General features: G+C 37.6%; 3 protein-coding genes across 4 annotated transcripts; 1 reads left to right on the plus strand and 2 right to left on the minus strand.

Annotated features, from left to right (window-relative positions):
* Positions 1-365: 365 nt before the first annotated feature.
* On the plus strand, positions 366-4,701 carry LOC126784981 (probable E3 ubiquitin-protein ligase RZFP34). Its single transcript, XM_050510548.1, has 10 exons — positions 366-2,659; positions 2,745-2,832; positions 2,949-3,008; positions 3,120-3,152; positions 3,332-3,409; positions 3,597-3,640; positions 3,737-3,777; positions 3,868-3,950; positions 4,059-4,150; positions 4,248-4,701. The coding sequence occupies exons 1-10, from the start codon at positions 2,532-2,534 to the stop codon at positions 4,468-4,470; spliced, it is 870 nt and encodes a 289-aa protein (XP_050366505.1). The 5' UTR covers positions 366-2,531; the 3' UTR covers positions 4,471-4,701.
* Positions 4,702-5,909: 1,208 nt separating this feature from the next.
* On the minus strand, positions 5,910-8,525 carry LOC126784980 (FCS-Like Zinc finger 11). Its single transcript, XM_050510547.1, has 3 exons — positions 8,250-8,525; positions 6,561-7,657; positions 5,910-6,456 (listed from the first exon to the last, which is right to left on the minus strand). Exons 2-3 carry the CDS (start codon positions 7,613-7,615, stop codon positions 6,300-6,302), a joined length of 1,212 nt encoding a protein of 403 aa, XP_050366504.1. The 5' UTR covers positions 7,616-7,657; positions 8,250-8,525; the 3' UTR covers positions 5,910-6,299.
* An 11,750-nt stretch (positions 8,526-20,275) lies between these two features.
* On the minus strand, positions 20,276-24,810 carry LOC126783647 (DDT domain-containing protein DDR4). 2 transcript variants are annotated; one of them, XM_050509154.1, is made up of 11 exons: positions 24,468-24,810; positions 24,273-24,383; positions 23,458-23,544; positions 23,185-23,222; positions 23,025-23,106; positions 22,624-22,730; positions 22,382-22,511; positions 22,221-22,313; positions 21,950-22,073; positions 21,498-21,540; positions 20,276-21,087 (listed from the first exon to the last, which is right to left on the minus strand). In XM_050509154.1, exons 1-11 carry the CDS (start codon positions 24,663-24,665, stop codon positions 20,493-20,495), a joined length of 1,608 nt encoding a protein of 535 aa, XP_050365111.1. In that variant the 5' UTR covers positions 24,666-24,810; the 3' UTR covers positions 20,276-20,492. The 2 variants fall into 2 exon arrangements, with proteins under 2 accessions (XP_050365111.1, XP_050365110.1); XM_050509153.1 differs by having other exon boundaries at positions 22,382-22,541.
* Positions 24,811-25,478: the final 668 nt, after the last annotated feature.

Below are 25,478 nucleotides of genomic sequence, written 5' to 3' on the forward strand. Positions count from 1 at the left end.
TTAACCCACGTGCCACGCGTCGTCGTTTCACCTCAACGCAATCACATCTCCAGCTCAGTAGTGACGTGTCAAGCCGATGCGTTGAATTCAATAATGTAACCGACTTTTTTTTAAAACCCCACCACACCGGTCACCCTCCCCTCGTCTTTCTCTCACAGCCGCCCAACTGAATCAAAAACACATCTCAACCGTCCAATGCGACACTGCAGTGGACGCGCGCGCAGGGGAAGAAAAAGTACCGGGAGGTGGAGCTGTCCACAGCTTTGGTTTTCGTGCCAGTTTCGAATGCTCTCGAAGATAGATAGCTCTATATAAATTTGGCTCCCGTTCGAATTCTACACACACACTCTCTCTCTCTCTCTCTCTCTCTCTCTCTCTCTCTCATATTCTTGTAAATCGTTTTCCTTCATTTCTCTATCTCTGTTACTGATTCTGATACCAATCGGAGCTCCGGATTATAATTCGTGCCAGTTGTCGAGTTCGGATCGGCGACTGCTGCGACCGATTTGAAAGTTCGTTGTTCCTTTTACGCGTTCGTATTTGCTCTTTTATTTGATTACTGCATGTGTTTTGGTTGATTGTTCTTAATTAGTATAGGTGAGTTGGTTGTGCTAATTCTGTGTGTGTGTGTCTGTGAATTGTGGGTGTTGATTTTGATTTGCTTGATTAGCAATGGATTTTTGTTCTGATGCATTGCGTGTGCTGATGTGAATGTGATTGGATTGCATTATTTGATTGAGCTTCTTGCTTGCTTGATTGGTTGTGATTTGAATTTGTTGATGATTGATGAAGTTGATTCAGGTGCCTGAATGCCAACTGGTTAGTCTATTTAGGTTGAAAAAGTTTATGTGAAAAATGAAGATCGAGCAGCTTAGATTAGCTGCTGTGATCATTTGCTGGTTTAGCTGCTTCGGTCTATTAAGCAGTTAGCTTTCTAACTTTAGGTTGGTGCTCGAGTCTGTGGTATGATCTCGATCTGAGGTCTTGTTGTGTGCTTACCAAATCTTGTAATTTAAAGAGCTAGAAAGTACTACTTTTACCTTAGAAAGAAGTCCCACCTAACTTATGTTTGTAATGTGTACACTTGGTTTTTTTGGCTGATGTGAGATCGTTCTGTGAAGCTTGAAACATGAAGTGTTTCTTGGAGAAATGGTGGAAAGGTTTAGGGCTTTTTGAATTTTTATCTTTGAATCACACTTTCTTATATATGGCCTGGTTATCTTTCATAGATGATTCTGCGCATTTGGTTTTGGCTAGTGATGATACGGAGAGCATATAGCTACTAGGTACTTGTCTAGTTTCAACTAGGGATCGATGTAGCAATTTGTGTCTCGAGTCTCCCGTTTCCTTGCAGCATAAAATTTTGTCGTGAAAGATTCATTTCATTGAAGGAGGGACTTGTTCCTTCTCATTATCAAGTGTGAATATGGATGAGTGGCTGCATAGGACTCGAGGTTTTCTGTACTGCCGGATGATCATAGCTCTGCTGCAAGTCAAATTGGCAATTACAGAGAAGTGATTGTTTCTCATAATCCTGATGATTGAAGACATTAGAATTAGGCAAAGAAAAAAATTACATCTTCATATTGTCGCGCACCCATTTCTCTTGAACACCGCAAACTTACCAGGGAACGGTATCTTTTGGATTATCCCATCTGCACCCTTATGAAAATACTGATCGTAAGACCCATCAAACTCAGTTGTAGCGAATGAATGGTGGTAAGGTGTCTTTGGTTCTTCTTGGGTTAATGAGTTCTCATGCTCATGCTTGGATTAAACCCTTTGGTCCTAACTAACCTCCCTCCATACAGTTGTTTTTAGTTACCATCAAGTTGAAAGTGAGAGAATATTACCTGGAAACCCATCAAGTTTTAGTCTTACTTGGCATATTGTGGTTGTTAAAAGGGGTGTTATCTACTATCATGGAAACATAGCGTTGTTTTAAGTGTGCCTATTTGGTGAGTGCACTACTCGATGGTGGCTTAACGCGGAACTTTTAATTGAGGTAGGGGTGTCCTGCCTATTAAACCTACAGATTCTCCATCTCGTAGTCTATTACTTTTTTCTTCCAACTATTTAGAACACATTTGATCGTGTGGTATATTTCTTTTACCATAGGTTGGGGCTTCAGTTCGGTGTGCCAGTATAGTTGCATTTGGTTCCAGGAATTATTCAAGAAATCAAGTGATGCAACTGTATTGCTTACTTTAAACAGATGGAAGCCCCGGAGATCCTGAATGCTGGATTGTAGTTATTGTTTGGGTTCCTATAGAACTACTTGTTTTGATGAATCCTCCTCTTGGAGTAATGCAGATTGGAGCTGTTCAACCTTGATTTGGATTTTGTTGTTGCTGATTCCAATATTCTTCAGCAGTGTAGACGCAAGCAGTTTCATGGGATGTGTGCCTGGCTTGATTGGCAACAGTCCCTAGGTGTTTAACAAGTGTTCGTATAATACATGCAGGTGCTTTAGCCTTGTTGCCACTTGCCAGCTTATAGCACTGTCACACATTTTGAGAAGGTGACATATAATGGCCCCAGGGATGCTGATGGAGGATGTCTGCTCTCATCCATCAAATGGGAAGGGCATGCCTACAATGGAAAAAAAGGACAATGGAAAGTCCACCGAATTTTTAGATAGAGGAATCACAGAGTACGGGTAATGTTCTTTCTTATTTCTCTCGCAGATTATTTTCTTCTAATTCTGCCAGGAGAAATGATGCACTTCTTTTTTCTGTTTGCAGATGTCCACATTATAGGCGAAGGTGCCGCATTAGGGCTCCTTGTTGCAATGAAATTGTTGATTGTCGCCATTGCCATAATGATGCAAAGGTTAGAATTCAAACTATTTAGCTTCTGCTTTATGCATATGAATGATCTGTATCTGTAACTATAGTGCCTGATGATACTTTACTATGAGCATTTACTGAATTTGTATTGGTGTGCAGAACAATATCAAAGTTGATCCAAAACTAAGACATGACATGCCTCGTCATCAAGTCAAACAGGTAAGTCCTTTAATGAGTATGTTCATCACCTTTGCCTGGTTTTCTTTGTTCATGAACTATATGTATTCTCTTCTGCTTTAGAGTTGACGAAGTGTGTATATATCTTTTCAGGTGATATGTTCACTTTGTGGTACTGAGCAAGAGGTGAGTTTTTTAATAAATATAATCACGCCTTAGAATTATGTAGAATGTGTTTAACGGTGGATGGCCAGTAATTAACTAGTTATGGGTTAGGTTGCTGATAATTTGTTTAACACATATAACTTGAGATCTTTACTTTGCTTTTTCCTGAATCCTCTTGTATTTATCGCTTCTGTTACCAGGCTCAACAAGTCTGTATCAACTGTGGTGTGTGTATGGGCAAATACTTCTGTGAGACATGCAAGCTATTTGATGATGATGTAAGTTCCCAACTTTATCAGAACCGTTTAACATGAGATCGAAGCATACTATTTTGGGTGATTAGAGAATGATTTGGTTTTTTATTGGCCGTTTATGTGTGGTTTGGAGTTCACCTTGCATGTGGAACCGTGATACTTCATCATTATTTGCTTCTGATGCTGAACATCATTTCTGCATTCTTTGCAGATATCCAAGAGACAATACCATTGCGATGGATGTGGGATTTGCAGGTTGGTGCCTTACATTATCTCTGCCTCATCCTCTTTATTTGTTGATTCTGAATTGTGGTGCTAACTCACTGTTTACTCTTGTGTTCTTCTCTACAGAGTTGGGGGGAGCGACAATTTCTTTCACTGCCACAAATGTGGTAAGTCTGATTCGGGGTCTTGTTTTAAAAATTAGGGAATTGGATATATTGTTTGTGTAGTAGAAATACTGACCTCCGTTTCATTGTTAGGTTGTTGCTACTCAGTTCTGTTGAAAAACAGTCACCCTTGCGTGGAAGGAGCAATGCATCATGACTGCCCAGTTTGCTTTGAGGTAAAAATAGTGTTTGCAGATTCTTGAGATTGGTTTCACCTTTTTCCTGAATACCCTGTTACTATTGAATGTGCCGTGCCGAAATAACATACATGTTGGTTTCTGCAGTTCTTATTCGACTCAAGAAATGATGTTACGGTGATGCCGTGTGGACATACCATTCACAAATATTGCTTGAAAGAGATGAGAGACCATCTGCAGTGAGTATATGATCTATTGATCTTTGATTTCTGATTATTAGAGCATTTTAAGAAATATTCTAGTATGTTTGCCTTACATTTTTGTGTTTGGTGGCAGATATGCTTGCCCTCTGTGCTCCAAGTCGGTCTGTGATATGTCGAAAGTGTGGGAGAAATATGATGTAGAGATTGCAGCTACGCCAATGCCCGAGCCCTATCAGAATAAACTGGTTTCAATTCTGTGTAACGACTGCGGGAAGAGCTCAGAGGTTCAGTTTCACATTGTGGCCCAGAAATGCTCAAACTGCAAATCTTACAACACCCGCCAAACAAGAGGCTGAACAAAGTGGCTATTGGTTGCACCTCATCTAGTGAAGGCATTCATCAAAATGGGTCCCCGCCGTTACTGCACATCTGCAGTGGCTTTGGCTGAGACTGCTGCTGCAGTCGTGCGCGAGCACTTCATCACCAGCGGAGCTTGGACTATTATTTAATTGTATTATCCTATGTTCTCGCGTTGTTTTCCTTGTATCGATCTCTTCAATTTAGTGAAAAGCATGTTTCTCATTGCATTTCATTTGTTGCGGTCTGGTTTTACCCTGATGATATCCATGATCTGGTATAATTCACAATACGCTGGAGAAAAGAAATGCACTAGATCACCTATATGGATAGAAAGAAAGAAAGAAATGAGCTGATTTACATTCTATTCAAGAGCTCAACATTCGAGCATACAATGTATCAGACTTGCATTAAGTTACTCATACATGATATATGCACGATATATCAGTCATTGAGTTCAAATTATCATGTTCAGACTACAGACGCTTCAAGGCTTCAAGCTATGTCACCAAAATATTGATGCAAGTTGGAAAACTGATCAGTGAGCCTTTATAAACCAAACCCCTCTGAATACAAGTGAGCCAGGAACACTTACTGTCCATAATGAAGAGATACTGAGGGCGACAATAGAGTAATCTTCACAATTAACTTGGTAGTTGCGATTGTCCAAAGCTTCAAGAATCCCACATGCCATTGATGGTATCAACGACCCGTGCCAGATACTTAAAAACACCTCCACTTGGTCAATTTTCGCTTCAGCCAATTTGAACCCTGGAACTTTTGGACGATTAAGATTGAGATGTGAAGCATATCACTTGTGAACAATTTACTCTGCTAAAATACTATATGCAAACATCGTGATATGTAGAAGAAGAAAAGGAATGAGATAGAAGATCTTGAAATCCTCAGCTCATCATCAGTTTTTGACTGTTCTTTTTACCACGTAATATGAAGTTGAGTTGAATCCGATTTACAATTGGGCATAATATTGTGGAAGAACTTGGCTGAAGCGAATAGTATGTCTAATTAACAATTAATCATGAAGTCTTCAACCAGAGTCAAGCCATCAGCAGAGTCTGCTGTCATAGAGAAGAACCTCTGAACAATGTTGCTTACAGGTCTTGCTTTTAGTAAACCAGTCGATGGGATCTGTGAGCAGCAGAATATAGTTCTCAACCCTCACAAACTGCAGGACTGTATGCAATGCTGGATGCGATGTAGGATAGAAAAGCCAGAAGGAGCATCAACATTATCATTATGGAAACCTAGTTGTTTTCTTTCGGTCCGCCAGACACACCAGGGAACCAAAATCAACATAATCTGCAAAATACGCAAGAAAAGTCTCCACTAAAACTCCAAAAGGTAATCAACAAAATCTCAAACAGGCAACAGGTTGTATGTATGTATTCCATAAAAATAAAAATAAACAGGTTGTATGTATTAGCAATAGTACTTTATATATTCAGTCAAAAACCAGTTCATGATTACACAACTCTTGTCACAGAAGACCAAGGTTGAAGTAGTAAAAATGGGGGGAAGCCAAGAAAGTAGGCTTTCACCCTTCCACATGAATTAAAGGCAGTAATATATAGTACTCTGATGGCATACATCAATGTCTAGTTTATGTAAAGCAAAACTAGTAACCTATCATCGACCAGGACCATGAAAGCTGAAACATAGTTAACAAACGCAAACATGTACAAAACGATCATCCATGGCTGCCACGTGATGCACACAAACAGCTCTTCGTAAACAGATGATCAGGGGTGTCTGCCTTCTATAACAGGTCTCATCAAACATGGTGTGGTAGTGGTGATGGAGAAAGCTCTTAATTATCAGCAATGAGGCCAGTTTCAAAAAAAAGTTCCTTGCCATCATCTGACTCAAGAGGGTTTTCAGCAGAATCACCATTGCACATTTCCAATTCCTCATCATTCAAAATCTCCACAGAGCGGCAACTCAAACTGCAGAATGCTTTCTCGCCCCTGCAGAAAATCAAATGATATAAATTTACTTAAGCCCAAAACAACTTGACAAAGCTTTGTTCATTAATAGGCTAGTACTCCTAGTAGATGTGTCTGCTTTATACCTGTATATGTAAATGTCTTTCCCCTCTTCTAGTTCCTTGTTACAGTAGTGGCAGAAGCTCAGAAAATTGTTTGAGTATTGAACAAAACTCCCCAAGCTTGTGGCCAGCTGAGGTGATCCAATTTCCATCTTCTCATGCTTAGAAAAACTGCTCAAATCTGCAGAGTTGCATCCCAAAATGCAGTCACCAAAGATATGAGTTGTTTTGGGATTGGCACCATGAGAAATCACACAAGTATAATCCTCAGAAAGCTCAACCTCACTAGCTGAGAGAGACCCAACAAACCCATTGCCAGAACAAGTGGATCCAACATTCATTAGGGTGGTCGAGTTGGGGCTTCCTTCAATAAATTGAGGGTTGGTTAAATTCTCCAAGCAAAAATTTCCAATAGTGGAATTGGGGTTAAGCTTGCTTAAACCTGATAGGGTTGAAAAAGTCCTAGCAGAATCAAATGAGCAAGACCTTATCTGTCCAAATGACTCAGGCTCTGATGGGGTTTCTCCAATTTCAAAAACAACATCAGAGCTACTCTCCAGTGGAGTCTTGTCTTTGGAATGAGGGAAAATTGTATAGTTATTGGGCAAAGATTTAGGTGACCCAATAGAATTTGTAATGGATTGAGAATCCCGGGTTTTAATCCTCATCCCAGGTCCAAAAAGAATGTTCTTACTCTCTGATGATCTGGGAACTTTCCCAGAACACTTCACATCATCATCAAGGGAGTCGATAATGCTTAAGCCTACTTTACTGCTAGCCCAGCTCCTCTTATGCCCATCAAGAGGTGATCTTGGGGATCTAAAGGGGCTGCCTAGATTGGAAAACACCCTGAAATCTAGAGTCGAAGTTGGGCTCCTAACTGAATCAGAATCTGTAAAACCTATAGGACCCAACCCCACAAACAGACCAGGGACAGTGAAAAAAGCGTTGCTTTTCGGATTCGATCCAAGAACATCACCCCGGAAATGTGACTCAGACCCAGCATTAGAAATTGGCAGATGCCCCATTTGGTGTTGATCTTGAACCTTCTGAGTTGACCTGGTTCTCTTCCTCAGCATGATCTCAAAATCCCAAACCGGGCACCAAAAAGTCCTCTTTTTCTTTTAAAAAATCAACAAACTTCAAATCAAGACAAGAATTATTCCACAATCAATAGGTTATAGTCATCAAGAACACCACAATCCATGAGCTACATTGCACAAAACAAACACCATAGAACCTTTCAACATAGATTGAGATGAAAAGAAATCTGGTAGTGGTTCAATAATATCAACCAACATTTACTCACACAAAGCATTAAAGGGTTGTCTGAAATGACAGAGAAATGTCAAATCAAATGTAAAGTGGAAAATTAATTATCTTTGGCACAGTAAATTAAAATCAAGATTGGGAAAAGAGGGTGAATCCCTCGAATCCTCAATATTATAAATCAAATAAGTGAAGTAACCAAGATAATCATCCACTTAATAGTCACAAAAACCTGGAAAAAAAATTCCCCAAAAGTGCACAGACAAATCCCAACAAAGCTCAGATGAAACATGAACAAGAACACAGCCAATGCCATATAGAAAAACCATAAAGCTCAAATCTTTCTGAAACCCAGAAAGCAAAAGATGTCAAATTGAAACCAGAAAAAGCCAACATTGAAGTTGAACTGAAACTAATGAATGCAGAAGAATCAGAAAAACCTACCTGGTTTGTTGTTCACTTTCAGCTCTGGAAAACCCGAGACAGATGAAAGGATGGATGGTAATCTTAAAGAGAGGCGCCAATTGCAAGTAAAGTAAAGGAAAGAGAGAAGAAAAGAGTCGTTGGTTATTGACAAGCGGTGTGTCTCTGTGTGTGAAACTTGCACTCCACCCCTCTCAGTCTCTCCCTACCTCAAAATCAGGGAAGCACTGAGCTTCTGAAATACTCTCCAGACTCTCTCTCTCTCTCTCTCTCTCTCTCTCTCTCTCTCGGACTCCTCTTTGTGTGTTTTCTCTCTCTCTCTCTAGAATAATAAATCAAATGACTGAAATGGGTCATGAATTTTTGCCCACAGAATTGGATCGTGGTACGTATTTTACCACCTTTTGTACTACATTCATCCTTTGCCGCCACCTCATCACCTACTGGCTTCGGACCACTTTCGTCCAGAAATAGACCAATTTCAGTAAATCGGGGATGTAATTATTTGGTAAATAAATGATAACAAACCCGGCTTGCTCAAAATTTGATTAGTAACCAGCTATTTATAAGAAACATTAAACGACTATGAAGTGATTGCGATTGCCGTAACAGTTTGGGAATATTAGTAATCTGATATAGTAAATTGCACCAATCGGTATCGAAAGTTTCATTTTGTGTTATAACTTATAAGGTGCATTGTGTTGGTATTTTTTAAAATATATGTAAAAACACGAACGAAAATAGAAGATATTGTCGTTCAATTGAGTTTTAATTTTAATATTTTTTTTTCTCATTTTTTTTATATAAAATTGCCTATAATTCTTATAGTTCGCCTCAAATACAACATTTCTTAATACAATACTAAGTGCTAACCCTATTGCATATCTAACTCTTTTTCTCTCGTCCTTTGCAACCAACCATATGGCATGCATTTCATAATCCAAATGCTTAAAATCACCGAGCCTAAAAGTGAAAAGATGGAAAAGTAAATCTAATTGAATCATTGTCATCACAAGGCTACAGAGAAATGGTAATTATCTGGGGGAGGTAAAAGAGAGATAATGGTAAAAGGCAGGGACTTTGCAGAGGGGAGTGGGTCAAAGGGAAATTAATTGAAAGAGCATAAAAAAAAATAAAAGAGGGGCTCCAGCTCCTTCTTTACTTTACTGTTTCTTTTCCAGCTGAATCATCACAAGACGACAAAATCAACCTGTCGACGCGCAGGGTTTTCCATTATGACTGACCGACCTACCCCTGACATGCAATTACACGCGCGCCCCTCTCGTGACGGAGGCCGATTGGCCGCGTTAACGGAGTCACGGTGGGGTTATATCAGGCATTTCACATACTCGTCCCTTCGAGGGCGACACGTGCCCCCCCTACTGAAGGTAGTTTGATGCAGAGTCCATCTGAAGGTGAGCGATAGCGTGACGCGTGGCCCTAATGTAGTCTTGGTAGTTTTTGCCTTTTATACCCAACACCAGAAACTGATGTCATCCTCCTCCCTACCCATTGTTGCACGAAAGAAGGGTTCGCCCCTCATATTTTTCCATTCGGAAAGAAGTTACTCTCCTCAATTTACATTCCCACACAAATGAATCATTTCTTTTCCTAATGTTTACTTTCCGCAAACCAAAAGACGAGGGCCTAATTTCTGTAATTACCGCAGCGTAGGTTGCTCTCTTAAGAAACCTTAAGAATACCTTGGGTACTCCTCCGTACTCGGGAAATAGTTTCGCTTGCAAATTTGCAATGGTGATTAACAATCATCACATATTCTCCTTCATTCACCAACAAACCTTCATCATTATATTGAAAGATCTAGGTTCAGTCTTCACTTTTCTTGTTTCGTGGTCGAGGATCTAAATTTGTTTACGCAATAATTAATATGTACTATTGAAGTACCGACCATAATGTATAGAAGCAAATGAAGTGCAAACTTGGCAAAGAAATAAAATTACAGATGAGGATCCACATTATTTCTTGAATGTACTATCCAAAGAATATCAATGGAACACACAATCATGATTCATATGCCCCTTCTGTAAGCCATACATATATTTAGACGAGCTCTAAAAACATATACATTAACCCGCTATAAATTAAGCTCGTAGCTTAATGAGAAGTTAAGCATTGAATGATTAGAGACTTCAATTAATAACTACTTTATGTGTTTATTTAGTTTAGTGTCTTGAAGAAGGACAAGACACTTGTTTGATTTCAGGTGTAGTAGCCTAGTAGGTAAAGTATGTACCAATGTATCTAAACAAAGGGTTAGTATTTGGATGGAAACAAAATAGAAGGGAAAATAATCTGTAGGGCATTTCCATTAATTCCCCTAAGCCCATTATGGGCAATTATGTTTTTTATATTCTTGATATTTTTTTTTGTCAGTAGATTGTTTTATGGGGCAGTTTTGTTAGTATGTCGAGCTTGTTTCGACCGGATGTCATGCTTGTCTTAATTATATTTCCTATAGTAATCATAGAGTTTCTTTAAGTATGGTGTTTATTGCTTAAATAAATGGACGAGATATGTGTCATTTGATTTTTGTAGTGAATCATTATCTATACTAAGTAGATGGTAGCAGATGACATATAGAGATATACCCTTGTTTATTGTTTGCAATCTAAATGAATGTCTTAAAAAAAAGTAATATATATTTTCATGGCTCTCACATTTCTGTTTCTCATAAATCCCATGAATGTGACATTCCCAGGCTCTTCCTTATCCATTTCCTTAGATACAAGTTTTGAAAGATTTAGTATTATCAAAACCAGTATTGACGAGATCATCTTATGTTATGATCATCATTCTAAGAACTACAGGGGCTGTCTATATTTTAATTTCGATTCTTCCATTTGAAAATGGGCTTGTGATACTTTAATCAACTGTGATATCTTTCGGTACTTGTAAGCTCAACTTTTATACACAAAGTATTAAAAATATCAGTGTCACACGACCTTTGCTGCCAAAAACTATAATTTGTCTAGTAAAAGCATGTCACATATCCAATTCATTAGATATGCTTCGCGCCATTCAATAGATATTGATTTCTTATTATAATGGGAACATTGTACAAGCCACACGGTCTTTGTGTTTTTGACCGCATTATTTTCACGTGATAAAACTTTGTTTTTGATGTTGATTAATCATTTATTGTTCGATGGGGAACACATGGGGGTAATATTCCTATGTTATGATCATGTCCGGGTAATAATTATATGCATTTTGCCTTGTTTCTTCCGATGGCTAATTAACCAGTTTCGTCCGACGTGAATACATTCTGTTCACAGTTCACATTTTCTTTTGAGAGAGTGAGATTTGTTTTTATCACGAAGTTAGAACATATTGCATGTTAAATTTTGATTGGAAAGGTAAATCACTAGACAGTTTTACGATAACACTGAGAGAGAGAGAGAGAGAGAGAGAGAGAGAGAGAGAGAGAGAGAGAGAGGTTTGATCACAGGTGCATATAGAGCTAACAGTAAAAAAAAACTATAAAGCTCAACCGTAGATGTATAGATAGCCAGAGAGATAGGTAGTTTGATGGCATTTTTGTAAGAAACATGAGGTATATTTAGAACTTCAAATAGCTTTTTATATTTAAAACTAGACCGAATAAATATTTAAGAACAACTAATGATTACATATAGATTGTAGGAGAGCCTCCACATCCGGAGAATTCACTCCATACCAAATATAACTAGAGTTTTTTTCACCAACAGTCCCTCAACTCTGGTGTACCTACCAATGTGATACCTCAACTCTTAATCGTACCAATGTGATACCCAGACTCTAGTATTGCTATCATTGAAGTACTTCCGTTAGTTTTTTTTAACTTTTCCGTTATCTTGGTGACGTGGCAGTTACGTGAGGCCCACAAAGAGGGTTAAAAGACAAAATTAACCTCATCTGAGAGGAGCAATGTTTTTCCCGCCCTTTACCTTGAGAAAGACACCCAACAATTCCAATTTTGGCGCCAATTTTCCCTCCATACTCCTTAATTTGTGTCTCTTATCTAAACTAAAGAACTACCGCCAACCAGTCGACCACAATCTGATAAAACCTAGATCAATCTCATTTTCTATTTTTACCCTAGCACTTGTTAAACTAACAGAATAAATATAAAAATTTATATGGAACATCTCATTTCCACAATCTCATAAGAATATAAAAACACATAACTTAACGAAATTCAAATACATGTTTAAGTACCATTAGTTGCCACATTTTATGTTGATCTGCCATGATTTTTGCTTGTAAGAACTTTTGAGTACCATTAGTACAATGCTTTATCTGCTGGTATTATTCCCTCTGGCTTAACGAAATTCAACTACATGTACCATTAGTTCTTACAAGTAAAAATCATGGCAGATCAACATAAAAGGTGGCAACTAATGGTACTTAAACATGTATTTGAATTTCGTTAAGTTATGTGTTTTTATTCTTATGAGATTGTGGAAATGAGATGTTCCATATAAATTTCTATATTTATTCTGTTAGTTTAACAAGTGCTAGGGTAAAAATAGAAAATGAGATTGATCTAGGTTTTATCAGATTGTAGTCGACTGGTTGGCGGTAGTTCTTTAGTTTAGATAAGAGACACAAATTAAGGAGTATGGAGGGAAAATTGGCGCCAAAATTGGAATTGTTGGGTGTCTTTCTCAAGGTAAAGGGCGGGAAAAACATTGCTCCTCTCAGATGAGGTTAATTTTGTCTTTTAACCCTCTTTGTGGGCCTCACGTAACTGCCACGTCACCAAGATAACAGAAAAGTTAAAAAAAACTAACGGAAGTACTTCAATGATAGCAATACTAGAGTCTGGGTATCACATTGGTACGATTAAGAGTTGAGGTATTACATTGGTAGGTACACCAGAGTTGAGGGACTGTTGGTGAAAAAAACTCATATAACTAAGACCAGTACTAAAAGCTAGCTTGGCCATTTTGTGAACAACAAGAATAGAATCTCTACTAACATGAGAGACACCTGAATATCTCCCAATATCCTACCTGAATAACTCCCATTATACTTAGAACTTCAAATAGTTAAAAAGAGAATTAGAGGTGTAATTAGTAATTGAGGTACAAATAGCAATTTTTAGGTGTAACTAGAATCTCCTTCTTTTTTTCTTTTTTGAAATAAGATTTCATTTTCCGCCTTGAGTCAGATTTGAAGACAGAGTGTGCTTCTTTTCAAGTAACAGAGAAATTGCAGCAAGGTAAAGCCTTTTGCTAGGGAGATTGAAAATACTAGATGGAACAATTAAGAGAGAAGTAATGGAATTTATCGAAGAAATTTTACTTTATTCTTGAATAAAATATTACAATGACAATGTATGATCAATTGTAATTATAATTACAAATCCACGAAGGTCTTTGTTGCCACGAAGGACGATACCGCATCGGAGATCGTTGAAGCCACGAAGAAATTGAATGCCATGAAGGTTTTCAATGCAGCCACGAAGGTCTCTTGCCACAAAGGACTAAACTATGATATGAATATTTGTTCACTCAATACACCTCTAGAGCAAACACTCACCGAAACTATTTTTCGTTCTGTTCTCATTGTATCTGTCATGCCCCGAATCTTTTACAATTCCTTACGATTTACTTTTATCTTTTTACTCATATCGAAAGTCGTATTAAGTGTAACGACTCTAAAAGTTGACTTTTTGATACGTAAGTTTGGCATGCGGTACGCCAAAATCGGAGTTCGTATGAACAAATTACGAATCAAGAATTTTATTTTGGGTATTTTTTGAAAATAATATAAATAGGGGGAAATCAGAAAAAGGAAAAAATTCGAAAATCGGTTTCGCGCCACTGTTCACCCTATTTTTCCCTGGAAATTTCTCTGGCGTCGTTCTCCTCCATCCAGCCACCGATCGCGGCGTCACCGGTCCTGTTCGAACCGCCTCGTCATTCTCTGTCGATTGGTGCAAGTCTCACGCCACGTCAACCGCCGTGCACGGCGCAATCACAGCCGCAAGTTTGCACCCGAAGGTCAACGCTGCCGCCAACTTTTTCTGGCGACTCCAGAGCTCGGGGTTGCTACTAATCGACGTGATCCTTCATTTTGGGCATGATTCAATCGGAGTTGGGCGACAAATTGAGTTAGAACACGATTTTGCAATCGGTGCACTATTTCAATCTTCCACTACGTTTTCTGGCCAATTTGATCTCCGGTGCAGGTATGAAAGTTGTTTAGTTTTGTGTGATCTATAACTTTCATGTCATGGTCGATGTGATTTGGAGAGGCTAGAGAGTGGTGGGGCATGAAAAGGTTTTTGGGGCAGTGAGTTGCCTTATCGAGTAGTGTTAGTCGATAGGAACCTGACGACATATATTTTGACGAATATTATTATTGTTGGAGCCGTAGAGTGTTGGTGGTAGAGAATTCGAAATTTGTGATTGAGTATGAGTTTAAATCGTTGTTGATATGTTATTCCTTGATTCTGGATGTCGTACAGAGACTTCGTTTGACGAGGACCCTTACACCAATGCTACTAGCTATAGACTGTGAGTGTACCTTATTTTTGAATATATATGCATGCGGCTTTATTTTCCGGGATCATTGTTGGATAGACATGTGTTAAGAATGTGATTGTCTTGATTAATAATGGATGTGGTGTGTGTTCGATGGGTGATGGTTATGATATTGATTATGTGTGTTGGTTGTGATGATGTGTTTGTGATATACGAATCAGAATGGTTATGAGGTTTGCATTGTTAAGGTGAGTGTTATAAGCTTGTGGTAAATGTGAGGGTTGTGATACCAACATTTTTTCTTGATCGTTGGCGGTTATGGTTATGTGGTTTCAGTTGGTTAGAGTGTTTGGCTTGGTGGATAGTTGAACTACGAGTGGCTTGTTCCTTTTCAAAATGGTACGTAGGCAGCCCAACCAAGGTTTGGGTGCAATGTCGACTCAAATGTCATCCTCAAGTATAAGGATCAAGTTATAGTGTAGTGTGATTGTGAGTAGGGGATGTCGTACCCAAGGGATTGGAAAAACCCTCTCTAGCTAGGAGAACTTAAGGGATGCTAGAAGAATATGCAAATGTAAAAGTCACAAATCAAGGCTCACAAGTGAACCCAAATTCATGGTGGATATATGTAAGATGATGTATTGATTCAAATTTATTTCGGATGTGGAGTTACTTATAAAAACTAAATGACTACTTAAAATGTAAACTAGGCTATACTAAACTAGATGTGATGAAATATAAGGAAGTTAGGACTTAAGGTTTCCGCCTATAGCTTCTCTTGTGAACAATGATGCTACTAAATTGAATATTGTCACTCTAACTAGCCAATTTCTCTCCATGTATCCCTCTCGGGGTATGACAAGGAACAATCTCCTTTATTGGTATCAAGCAACCCCTCTCGAGTGTAGTACTTAACTACTCAACTCATGCATATGAATCCGATTTAAATGCATTACCCTAAGTGCATAAAGTTTGGAGATGAAGAAATCACGCAAACCAACCATACTTATCTCTGTAATCATTCATCATGTCATGGCAAACAATCATACACAAATTAATTAAGTTTAAGCATGAATGTTCAACTTTTGAACTAGCATATTATAGTGCTAATGAAAAGTGCATCAACAAAATATTTATATCAATCTCATACAAGATTGGCTAGGGCTTTCACCCTAGCCCCAACAAACTAACTACTCACTCATAATCAAATACACAAACTTCAACATGTTTATGAACATTAAAGTAAAGAGAGAGTAGATAGATAACTAGTGAATCTCAAGTTGAGGATAATATGGATGGACTCATGGAGATCTTGACGTGGTGGTGATGAAGATCCTCAAATGATGCTAGACTCCTATTTTTCCTCCTTGCTTGATGATACTGTATGAAAAATAGTGGATGATGAAGTGATGAAACTTGGTGTTTTTAGAATGAGATGGGTAGATGGAAATATTCTCTTCCTCTCTTTCTCTTGGTTGGTGGTGGAGATTGGTGTTTTTGGAGATGGTGATGATGGAAGTTTTTATAGAGGATAATGGTGGTAGAAAAAGTAGAGAAAAGTGAGAGATAATAATGTAGTGAGTGAGGTGATAAAAGAAGAAGTTGATGATCATGGAAGAAGTGAGTGAATGACTAGGTAATGATGGTCCTAGAGGTGATGATTATACCTAAAATTAAATTAGATTTTTACATGTAATATAGGTGTGGTGTTTTAGACAATAGGGAGCCATGACTTTTGTGAGAAAGAAAGAAAAGTGTTGTAGTTAAATTCCAACTAAAAATATGTGATATAGTTGTGATAGAACAATGTGTTTCTCCTCCATAAAATTAGCCGGAAAAAGCATGGTACCACCAAAAGTGGTGGTGCTCCATCATAATAGTGCTGCTAAAAGTGGTGGTACTCGGAAAATTGCCGGGACTTGTCATTTTTCTCTTCTTGTCAAGATATTATATAAAATATGGAAATGAATTAGTCTAAATTAAATTAAGAATGAGTAAATTTCATGTTTTAGGACATTAGAATATATGAGAATTATGATCCAACATGCAACCACCTTTATTTTAAAATAGCTATCGTTCTTTAATGATCCACCTTAAGTTTTGAAATGTAAACTCAAGTTGGGTTATCATAGTGGTATCAACAATGTACTAGTAGAATTATGTGTTTAAACATTTAGTTAGTTGTTTATGAACATGTTTATGCTTTTGTGATGGGTTGATGTTATGTTTGGGACAGTGATTGTATATCGGTTTACGAGTGAGACTCAGGGTTATGTTATGGGGTTGTCGGATACTCTGAGTTGAGTGTATGGAACCGGAATAGAAGGGATCAACCGGTAGGATGTTGAGACACTAGGAGAGAGGGGATGAACTAGTGGTCTCTGCGTACGACAAACTTGGAAGAGAGGGGATGAACCGGCAGAACCGAAAGAGAAGGGATGAACCGGCAGAGTTTTGAGACACTAGGAGAGAGGGGATGAACTAGTGGACTCTGCAGATTGCAAAACCAGGAGAGAGAGAGGGGATGAACCAAAAGCGGTGTCAATGTTATTGAGTCGCTAGAAGAGAATGAATGTATTAGTAGACTCCCAATAGAGATTTAGAAACGAGAGGACTGATGACTAGTCGAGTGTCATGTAGTCTCATATTTGCTTCCCGAGTGGACGTTATTTTAATATAAATTTACATGGTTCAGTGTTTATAGAATGTGGTATAATTTTTATTGACCTTGTCGTCTTATTGGGTTGGGCGGTTGCGGTATAAAATGAGCTATGACCTTCAAGGGTCCAATGAGATAAAATAACAAATATTGCATACTCTGTCATGCATTTTGAATTATATTTATGATTTGTGTTTGTGGAGGTTGTGAAATTGTGGGAGCACGGAGGCTCCAGGTGTTGAGGTTGGATTTGAGATATTGGGAGTGTTGTTTTGTGCAGGTATGATTGACTACTTTCAAGAAAAACTATATCAAAATTTTAGTATACTTCCTTAAATAGTGTTTCTCGCACGACTTACTCCCGATATTATGTTAATATCTGGGGCGGGTCGTATCAATATCAAATCGGCATGTTCACCCTTGCACCGTTGCACTTAAGTAAGAGACGTCTCCCTTATACAATTATGATCCAAAGATCTAGTTGATCAAAACTATTCTAGAATCCACTCGCCTAAAAACCCTTTCTTAGTTTTATAAGTCTCACGGTATCTCTCGGTTTCTCTGTGTTCGGTCACCAAACCTAGCGCGCACACACACATATATATATAGTCATTATCCAGAGTGAAGCTTCACTCTGAAATTACAGAGTGAAGTTCCAATTTTAACACACTTTTTGGTCAAATGTTTTCACCATAAGTGATTCAATATTTAGATATGATATTCAAGATCATCTCTACAAAGTTTCATCCAATTTGACAATGGTTAAGCTTTCAAAATTGAGATTTACACGAACGGTTCACGTTGAACAGTTTTAATTCATTCATTGATTTAATCTAATTTCAATACCTTAACGATGTCCAAATTAGATGAAATTTTGTAGAGATGATCTTGAATAACATACCTAAATATTGAATCACTTGTGATGAAAAAATTTGACCGAAAAGTGTACTAAAATTGGAACTTCACTCTGTAATTTCAGAGTAAATGTTCACTCTGGATATGGACTGTATATATATATAGTATAAATGCCAATTTGCACACCAAATTTGGCTGAAATTGTCAATTTGCACCCCGAACTTGCATTTGAGTCAATTTACCTCCTAAACTTGGTAAAAATTGCCGATTTACACCCCGAAGTTGTATTTGAGTCAATTTACCTCCTAAACTTGGTAAAAATTACCGATTTGCACCCCATCCGTTAAATTTAACTGTTTCTATCCAATTTTGCGTCACATGTCATGCATTCAAGGGGTAGTATTGTCATTATATATTTATTCATATTGAATAATGAAATAAATTAATAAAATTACTTAAGAGGAACACTTGCTACAATGTTTGTTTTTTCGAAACATGTTATTGATTTATATATTTATTATTTTATGTGATATGGTATGTTAAAAGATATTAGAAAAAATATAAATAAATAAATACATTGAAAATTAAAAATAAATGTGTGTTCCGAGAGAATTACTATTCTACCATTGTGTGTGTCTTAGCCTTATTAGGTTTTATGTTAGAGATAGATTCACATCTCTATAATAGATTAGGACTCAGAATCCTACGGGATTGTGGTTATGTAATGCCTATATATTGGCCTCATTATCAATCAATAAACGGTTACGTTCTGTTCTATTACGTCGTTATTATTCTCGTTTTGTTCATCCTCCAACAATGTGTACATATAAAAATATATTTATACACAACACACTATATTTGAATGGGTGGGTATATTGAATATATAATTCAAAGTAGGGTTAAGTAGGTAGAAAAAAGATGTAAATAAATAATTTGATTAACAAAATAATCCTCATTTTAAAGAATATTTTTATTTGTTTTTAAGAAAAATATAAATATATAATGACAATACTACCCCTTAAATGCATGACATGTGATGCAAAATTGGATAGAAACAGTTAAATTTAACGGATATGGTGCAAATCGGCAATTTTTACCAAGTTTAGGAGGTAAATTGACTAATATGCAAGTTCGGGGTGCAAATTGACAATTTCAGCCAAATTTGAGGTGCAAATCCGCATTTATGACATATATATATCGTGTCTTCCTTCTCTCCCCACTAGATCCGGATGACTAATTACTCATAAACACCTTTCTAAAAACAAAACTTATCTATAAGAGAAACTAACCTTATTGAATTACACCTCTTAAATGATTAAAGAATAGGACCACTCATCTCTATTCCTTTAAACACTAACCATACACTCATTCTATAACAAACCCTAACCGGCCTTTATCTTCTAATAAGGATGTAAATATATTTGAAAACATCCTTCAAAATAAATCTATATCTACCCATCAAAATAACAAAAATTAATTAAAGAGGAATCAACTTATATGGCAAGAAACCTCAATGGCATAAAGATTTCCTAGTTTGATTAGGAAACCTTGACTTTTCCGATAATCTCATCAAGGCACTTCCAAAAATCTTCTTTGACACAATCTTGATCTCCTTTGAACTTCATCAACTTATGGATGACAATATACCTCCAGAGATAAACCCTTCTCCAAGAATGAAGATTATATAGAGGATCGATCAAAGAGTTGTATAACACAGCTAGAAGAACAGATAGAGAGACCTCTCTTTCTGATTATGGAATGCTGACAGAGGGTTCAATCAATGGGCAAGAGGACTAGAGTAGTAATACAAATGGTCTGACGTCGAAGAAGGTTTCTCGTTTATGGCTTGGTACTTTCGCTACTGCTGTACAAGCTGCACTCACTTGTAGTTTGCAAACAATGCAAAGGCCATGTATGGTCCTGTCGTTACTCTTCACTTCCCCGGGTCTTTGGATTTGTAGGTGTTGAATCAAGTCCAGCATGTATAAGTAGGATGTGAATAACTGTTACATCCAAGACAACTAAACCCTGCGGAATTGCTCTTGAAGGAGAATAATTGAGAAAAAGATTTCGCAAAAAACCTAGGCTGCATACTGCATCAAGTAATCAGTCTGAAACTGAGGCATGATACCATGGGTTACAAAACAAGAGCTCATAATGGTCTAATGGATTTACAAAATTGTGTTTTCCGTAGTACAAAAACTTGAGCATCTTCCGCTATATACCTTGTTTCGTAACAGGTTTTGCTTCAGGAAACTTCTAGCTTTCACTGACTTCTTCCGGATCAATATCTCGAGATGCATTTTCATGTTCCGAAGTCTCACTGTTTTCATGGCCCTCTGAGTTCTCATCCTCAGAGTCTTGGATCACAACAGAGTCTAGGGCAGAGTTGCAGACAGGTCTTTGTCTCGACCTGTTCTTAACATCTGAGTTCCTGTTTTCCACAACTTGACAACTAGTGCCTCCGGCTAGTCTTGAACTCCAGCGCACACCACCAGCCCATTTTTGGGAAAAATTTTCAGCCTGAGCGTTGTTCTTCTCTTGCTTAGAACTGCGTTTGTCACTGGAATTACCATCTTCTTCATCCGTATCCTCATCCTTGGTGTCATCATCCCAATTGTTATCATCCTCATCACCAGCAGCATCTTCAAGCATGTCGCTTTCGGTGTTACTAGAATTGTTACCAGAATCCTCATTATCCTTCATACCAGAATGGTTATTATCACTGTTTGCAGAGTCAATTTCTTTATCTGAATCTTCTGAATTTTTGTCTCTTTCTGGAGCGTCATTGTTAGCTGTGCCATTTCTTCTACTCTTCCTTTCTTGCACTTTCTCTTCAGTAGATTTCCTCTTACTGAACAAAAGGTAAACCTCAGTAAGAAAAAATGAACAGATTAAAAAGGCAGAATATGTCATGGATGACAAGTTCTGGAGTCGACGAGCAGACAATAAAGAATTGACGAAGAGAATAAAATGTTGCATAGATCAACAATTGGACATCCAGGGGTGTGTAACTGAAAGAGTATCACATGTAGAGGGTTTTATTAGAAAACTTATGCAATTGATGCATGTCTGTAGTTTCCCTCGTAATAGGGCAACAATACCATTCTCTACCACCCACAAGTGAAAGAGTGTGCTTCCCTACTTTGTGTATGAGATTATGATGCACCAATTAAAAGACTTATAACAACACTTCCTACAGAAGCCATAAAACATCAAAGATCCTTTCATTTAAATGCAAAGGTAGATACTCAGATATCTTACTTTGTGATTTTTATAGCCTCATGAATGACCCGGTCATAGTCATCTGCATATAATCCAAAGGAGCGTACTTTAGAATAAGGATACAAAATGGGAAATTAAGGAAGTCACTACAGTAATATCAGTATCCAACAACAACAGATAAAGGAATCAATCATAATTTTTATTCAAACTTTCAAATATCTCTAATATCCCGGGCATGATATAGAAAGGATGTTAGTAAAATTAGTATGGTATCCGATCAATACTTTCCATTTTTAAGTGCAACTTACCCTGTATGGATTAAAGAGAGAGTTAAATTTTATAACTTATAGACCATAAATTTATCAGAGATGAGCACTGTTTCATTGTATCATACTGCCACGATGACTTCAGGTTCAAAAGAGATCAATAAAAAATTCAGCTAAGACTCCGCACACAAACTCAGAAGTGAACCGAACAAATTTGCACCCTACCAAATGTGTAGTTGACAGGCCTCCGGTTGCGACAAGAACGTGTAATTCCAGCACCATAAAAGTTTGTCAAAAGATTCTGCTGCCTCTCTTGCCTTTCTTTCTTTTTAAGTTCCCTTTCTTTCTTCTGCAGAACATATCATTTATTGTATGAACACCAAAGTATACAAAAATAAGACTACGGATAAAGTTCACTGGTAAATTGGTGCTGAACCACTAAAGATTAAGCATGCAGTCTTAAAATATATAGTTACAAAGGATAACAACACATTACCTTCTGGAGTTTCTCAAGAGCAGGAATAGCATCAGTTTCAATAATCCTGGCGGCATCACGTTCTCCTGCAATTTTGCTTGATGAGAGTTCATCCTGTCATTGCAGGAAGGAATAGTTAATGATGGATCCCAGTCCAAGAATAAACAAATAATTTGACTTACCATAACTTCCTGAAATTCCTCAAGATTGGTTGCTAGTGTTTCCCACTGGAAATTGGTATTTGGTAGGTTCAAACCCCCTTTTCCCTTAACTTTTGTCTTTGACTCAATGATAGTTACTTCCTTGTACAACCTATGACCAGTTATTGTATTTCCATCGTACCTGACATACATATAGTAAGTGATATAAAAAACCGAATTTTCTATGAACACATGAAAGTCATAAAAAATTATCAAAAGATTACCAATAAGAAGTTCTCTTTTCATCTCCTCCTATCTTATCTTTGCGGAATGAAGAAATTTCAGTTCCTTGTTTCAGAGCATCATTAATAAAAGCCGCTGCATCATCTTGCTGGATACAAAAAAGAATGAGTTAATTACTTCACACAACAATAATTAAAGGGGCAAAACAAAACAGACACCTGTATATACTTGAACACGTATTGGCATGTTCAGACACAACTATAATTAGTAACATATAGCTATGATATAAAGGGGCAAGACAAAAACAGACACCTCTATATACTTGAAAACGTATTGTCATGTTCAGGCACATGAAATTGGTAACATAAAGCTAGGATATTGGTAGTTACTAAGAATGCAGTTGACATTAAGAAAAAGAAACTAACGACAGAGAAGTAAATACATCGGCTCGGAGTTCACAGAGTGCCTTTAACATTAGTAAACGCTCTGTCGGATCAAGTCCTTTATAGTGCAATACTTCCTCTCTGCAAGGAAAAAAAACTGCCTTAGCATGGTATTACTTTTGAATCAAATTATATACAGTCAATTGCTTGTTTATGTACCCTTTAGCTACCACAAGTGGAATCTCCCCCTCAGCAACCTGCAGTAATGTAAAGAAATATACAGCTGCAGGTTATATGTGTACTAACACGAAATACCTACTGTCTGCCAAATTTAGTTCACCAGGTGGCAACAATCAGAAAACACAGGGGAATAAAAACAAAAACTTGAGCTGAATAAACTTCATATATTGACTACATATGTTATAGACAGACTAAGCAAATTCAGTAAACAAACTCAGCTAGTCTTGCATTTTCTTTAGAAAAAAGACTCACCCATGGCCACCACTCAACAAGTTTCTTACAAAGAACAGTCACCCATGCATCAGAACCATCTAATATTTTACTCGCTGGTGGTATTCCCTGAAAACAACATAGAATTAATGAGATGAAAATGCTTGTATGTGTAAAACAAACGAAAGCAGACATAGAGGAACATTCTTTACACATACAGATATCACATTGGGGTTCTTAAAAAACAAACAAAAAATCAAATAGCCCCATTTCTGCCTTTGAACCACTACACTCCCTCCCTCTAGTTTAGTTATAGAAGCTAGACTCCAACTGTGTTTCACTCTCCACCAAAACCAAGTATTCAGTCAACCAAGCAATTCCAGATACAGAGCATATACGATGACCAGATGTGGCAAAACAAAACCCACAAGAACTCGAAACAAGCAACATGAAAGAGCTCAATATACCGTACACTTGCTTCATTTCAATTCGTAAACCAATATTACCAGGCTGAACATATGCGGTAAAATAGTCACGCTACAAGTTAAATCGTATATCTACCACAAGCACCAAACATGTTTGAACTCAAATTCATGAAAAGCACAATATACCAATCCCCAGATCTCTCTTAACAAAGCAAAGGACAATAGTAGGCAATGTATCTTCTTCTTGACTTGAATACATCAGTACATATGAACACAGCTGCATGTAAATCACTTGAACCATTCACCCACACCCAGATGAATCTTGAGTCCCTCGTCGTAAGCGTAACAAACATAGTGTTGTAAATTTACTCAATGTCAATCAAACAGTAAAAGCAAGCTCATAAATACACAAAATAACAAAGAAGCAGAAACCTTGAGAATTGCAATGTGAAGCCGAGCAAGTGAATCGTTTGGGGTTACCAAACCCATCTCGATTTCCTCCGCCGATACTTTACAGAGCTTCCCAATCACTGGCTCAAACACCTACACAGAATCAAAGTAATAAAAAAAATCAAAAACCCAAAAATAAAATCTCGCTCGGAAAATCCAGAAGAATAGGATCGTCACCGTTAAGAAGTTGAAGACGGAGGCCAGCTCCCATCGCTTACGAAGCTTCGCAATATCCGCCTCTGATGTGTCTTGATCCTTTTCCTCATCGTCCAAAGCCGCCATCTTTACGTCTTCCTCCGCCGGCCGCTTTTGTTTCCCGGTGAGGACCTCCGTCGCCGGCTGCGCCACGCGGCTAGACCGCCGAACCTCGGCCATGTTGAGAGAGAGAGAGAGGTTTGTGAGGGTTCGAGAGATTTTGGGAGGGAGAGGTAATATTTCCCGCCTAAATGTTTTACCCACAGAGATCGTGGTTAAGGTAAGGTTTACACTTAAATTTCAGGGTCCATCTTTTCTCTTTGGATTCTCAGAGAGACGGTCAGATACTCCAAACGCACCGTTTTTGCAATTTCAGATCTAGCTACGCAGATGCACCTTCCTCCATGTTTGGGGAGAAACCAATTTGCTGATTTACCCACGTTATGCTCACCCTTCTAAATTCAATGTCAGGTGTCAAATTCCTCAATCATCATCTAAATATGAGTTGAAAAAAAACACATGATATGAGTTTAGAAATGTGGGCAAATTTACTTCCATATTTGGAGTAAGAGAGTGTAGGAGGCTTATATTTGTTTTCCTTATCTATTTTTTTTCTAAATAGAACATAATTTTTTGTCAAGTTACTCGAGTATGTCGATTATGGAGTTTGAGAAAAAGTGAGTTTGAGATTTGAGAAGTTTTTATTTACCATCACAAGTTTCTTCAATCAATTGGGAGAGGAGAGAAAAGAACCCGAACTTTGAACCTATATCAACATTTTATTTAGATCTCTAGACATTACTATTGCACTCACATGGAATAATATTGTGTTTGTGCTGCAAGTTTTGATAACAATCTTTTGTTTTGTTCCCAACATTTTGTTCATATTGAGAGTTTAAAACAAAATCTTTGTACACATGATAGTTCTAATTTCATTTACACAGCCTAATTACTGTTATTAATGGGATCATGTGTCTACGTTCCCATCTAATT

Source organism: Argentina anserina, chromosome 2 (genome assembly GCF_933775445.1).
Source record: "Argentina anserina chromosome 2, drPotAnse1.1, whole genome shotgun sequence".
Taxonomy (NCBI): Eukaryota; Viridiplantae; Streptophyta; class Magnoliopsida; order Rosales; family Rosaceae; genus Argentina; species Argentina anserina.

Excerpts from the sequence above, each read along its gene's own strand:
- LOC126784980 (XM_050510547.1), bottom strand. The coding sequence starts at position 7,615 with ATGCTGAGGAAGAGAACCAGGTCAACTCAGAAGGTTCAAGATCAACAC. Across the intron at positions 6,457-6,560 it reads AAAGACATTTACATATACAG|GGGCGAGAAAGCATTCTGCA; the intron begins GTATAAAGCAGA and ends GATTTTCTGCAG.
- LOC126783647 (XM_050509153.1), bottom strand. The coding sequence starts at position 24,665 with ATGGCCGAGGTTCGGCGGTCTAGCCGCGTGGCGCAGCCGGCGACGGAG. Across the intron at positions 23,223-23,457 it reads TTGTTGAGTGGTGGCCATGG|GTTGCTGAGGGGGAGATTCC; the intron begins GTGAGTCTTTTT and ends ACATTACTGCAG. Across the intron at positions 22,314-22,381 it reads AGGAATTTCAGGAAGTTATG|GATGAACTCTCATCAAGCAA; the intron begins GTAAGTCAAATT and ends CTGCAATGACAG.
- LOC126784981 (XM_050510548.1), top strand. The coding sequence starts at position 2,532 with ATGGCCCCAGGGATGCTGATGGAGGATGTCTGCTCTCATCCATCAAAT. Across the intron at positions 3,153-3,331 it reads TTTGTGGTACTGAGCAAGAG|GCTCAACAAGTCTGTATCAA; the intron begins GTGAGTTTTTTA and ends TTCTGTTACCAG. Across the intron at positions 4,151-4,247 it reads GAGATGAGAGACCATCTGCA|ATATGCTTGCCCTCTGTGCT; the intron begins GTGAGTATATGA and ends GTTTGGTGGCAG.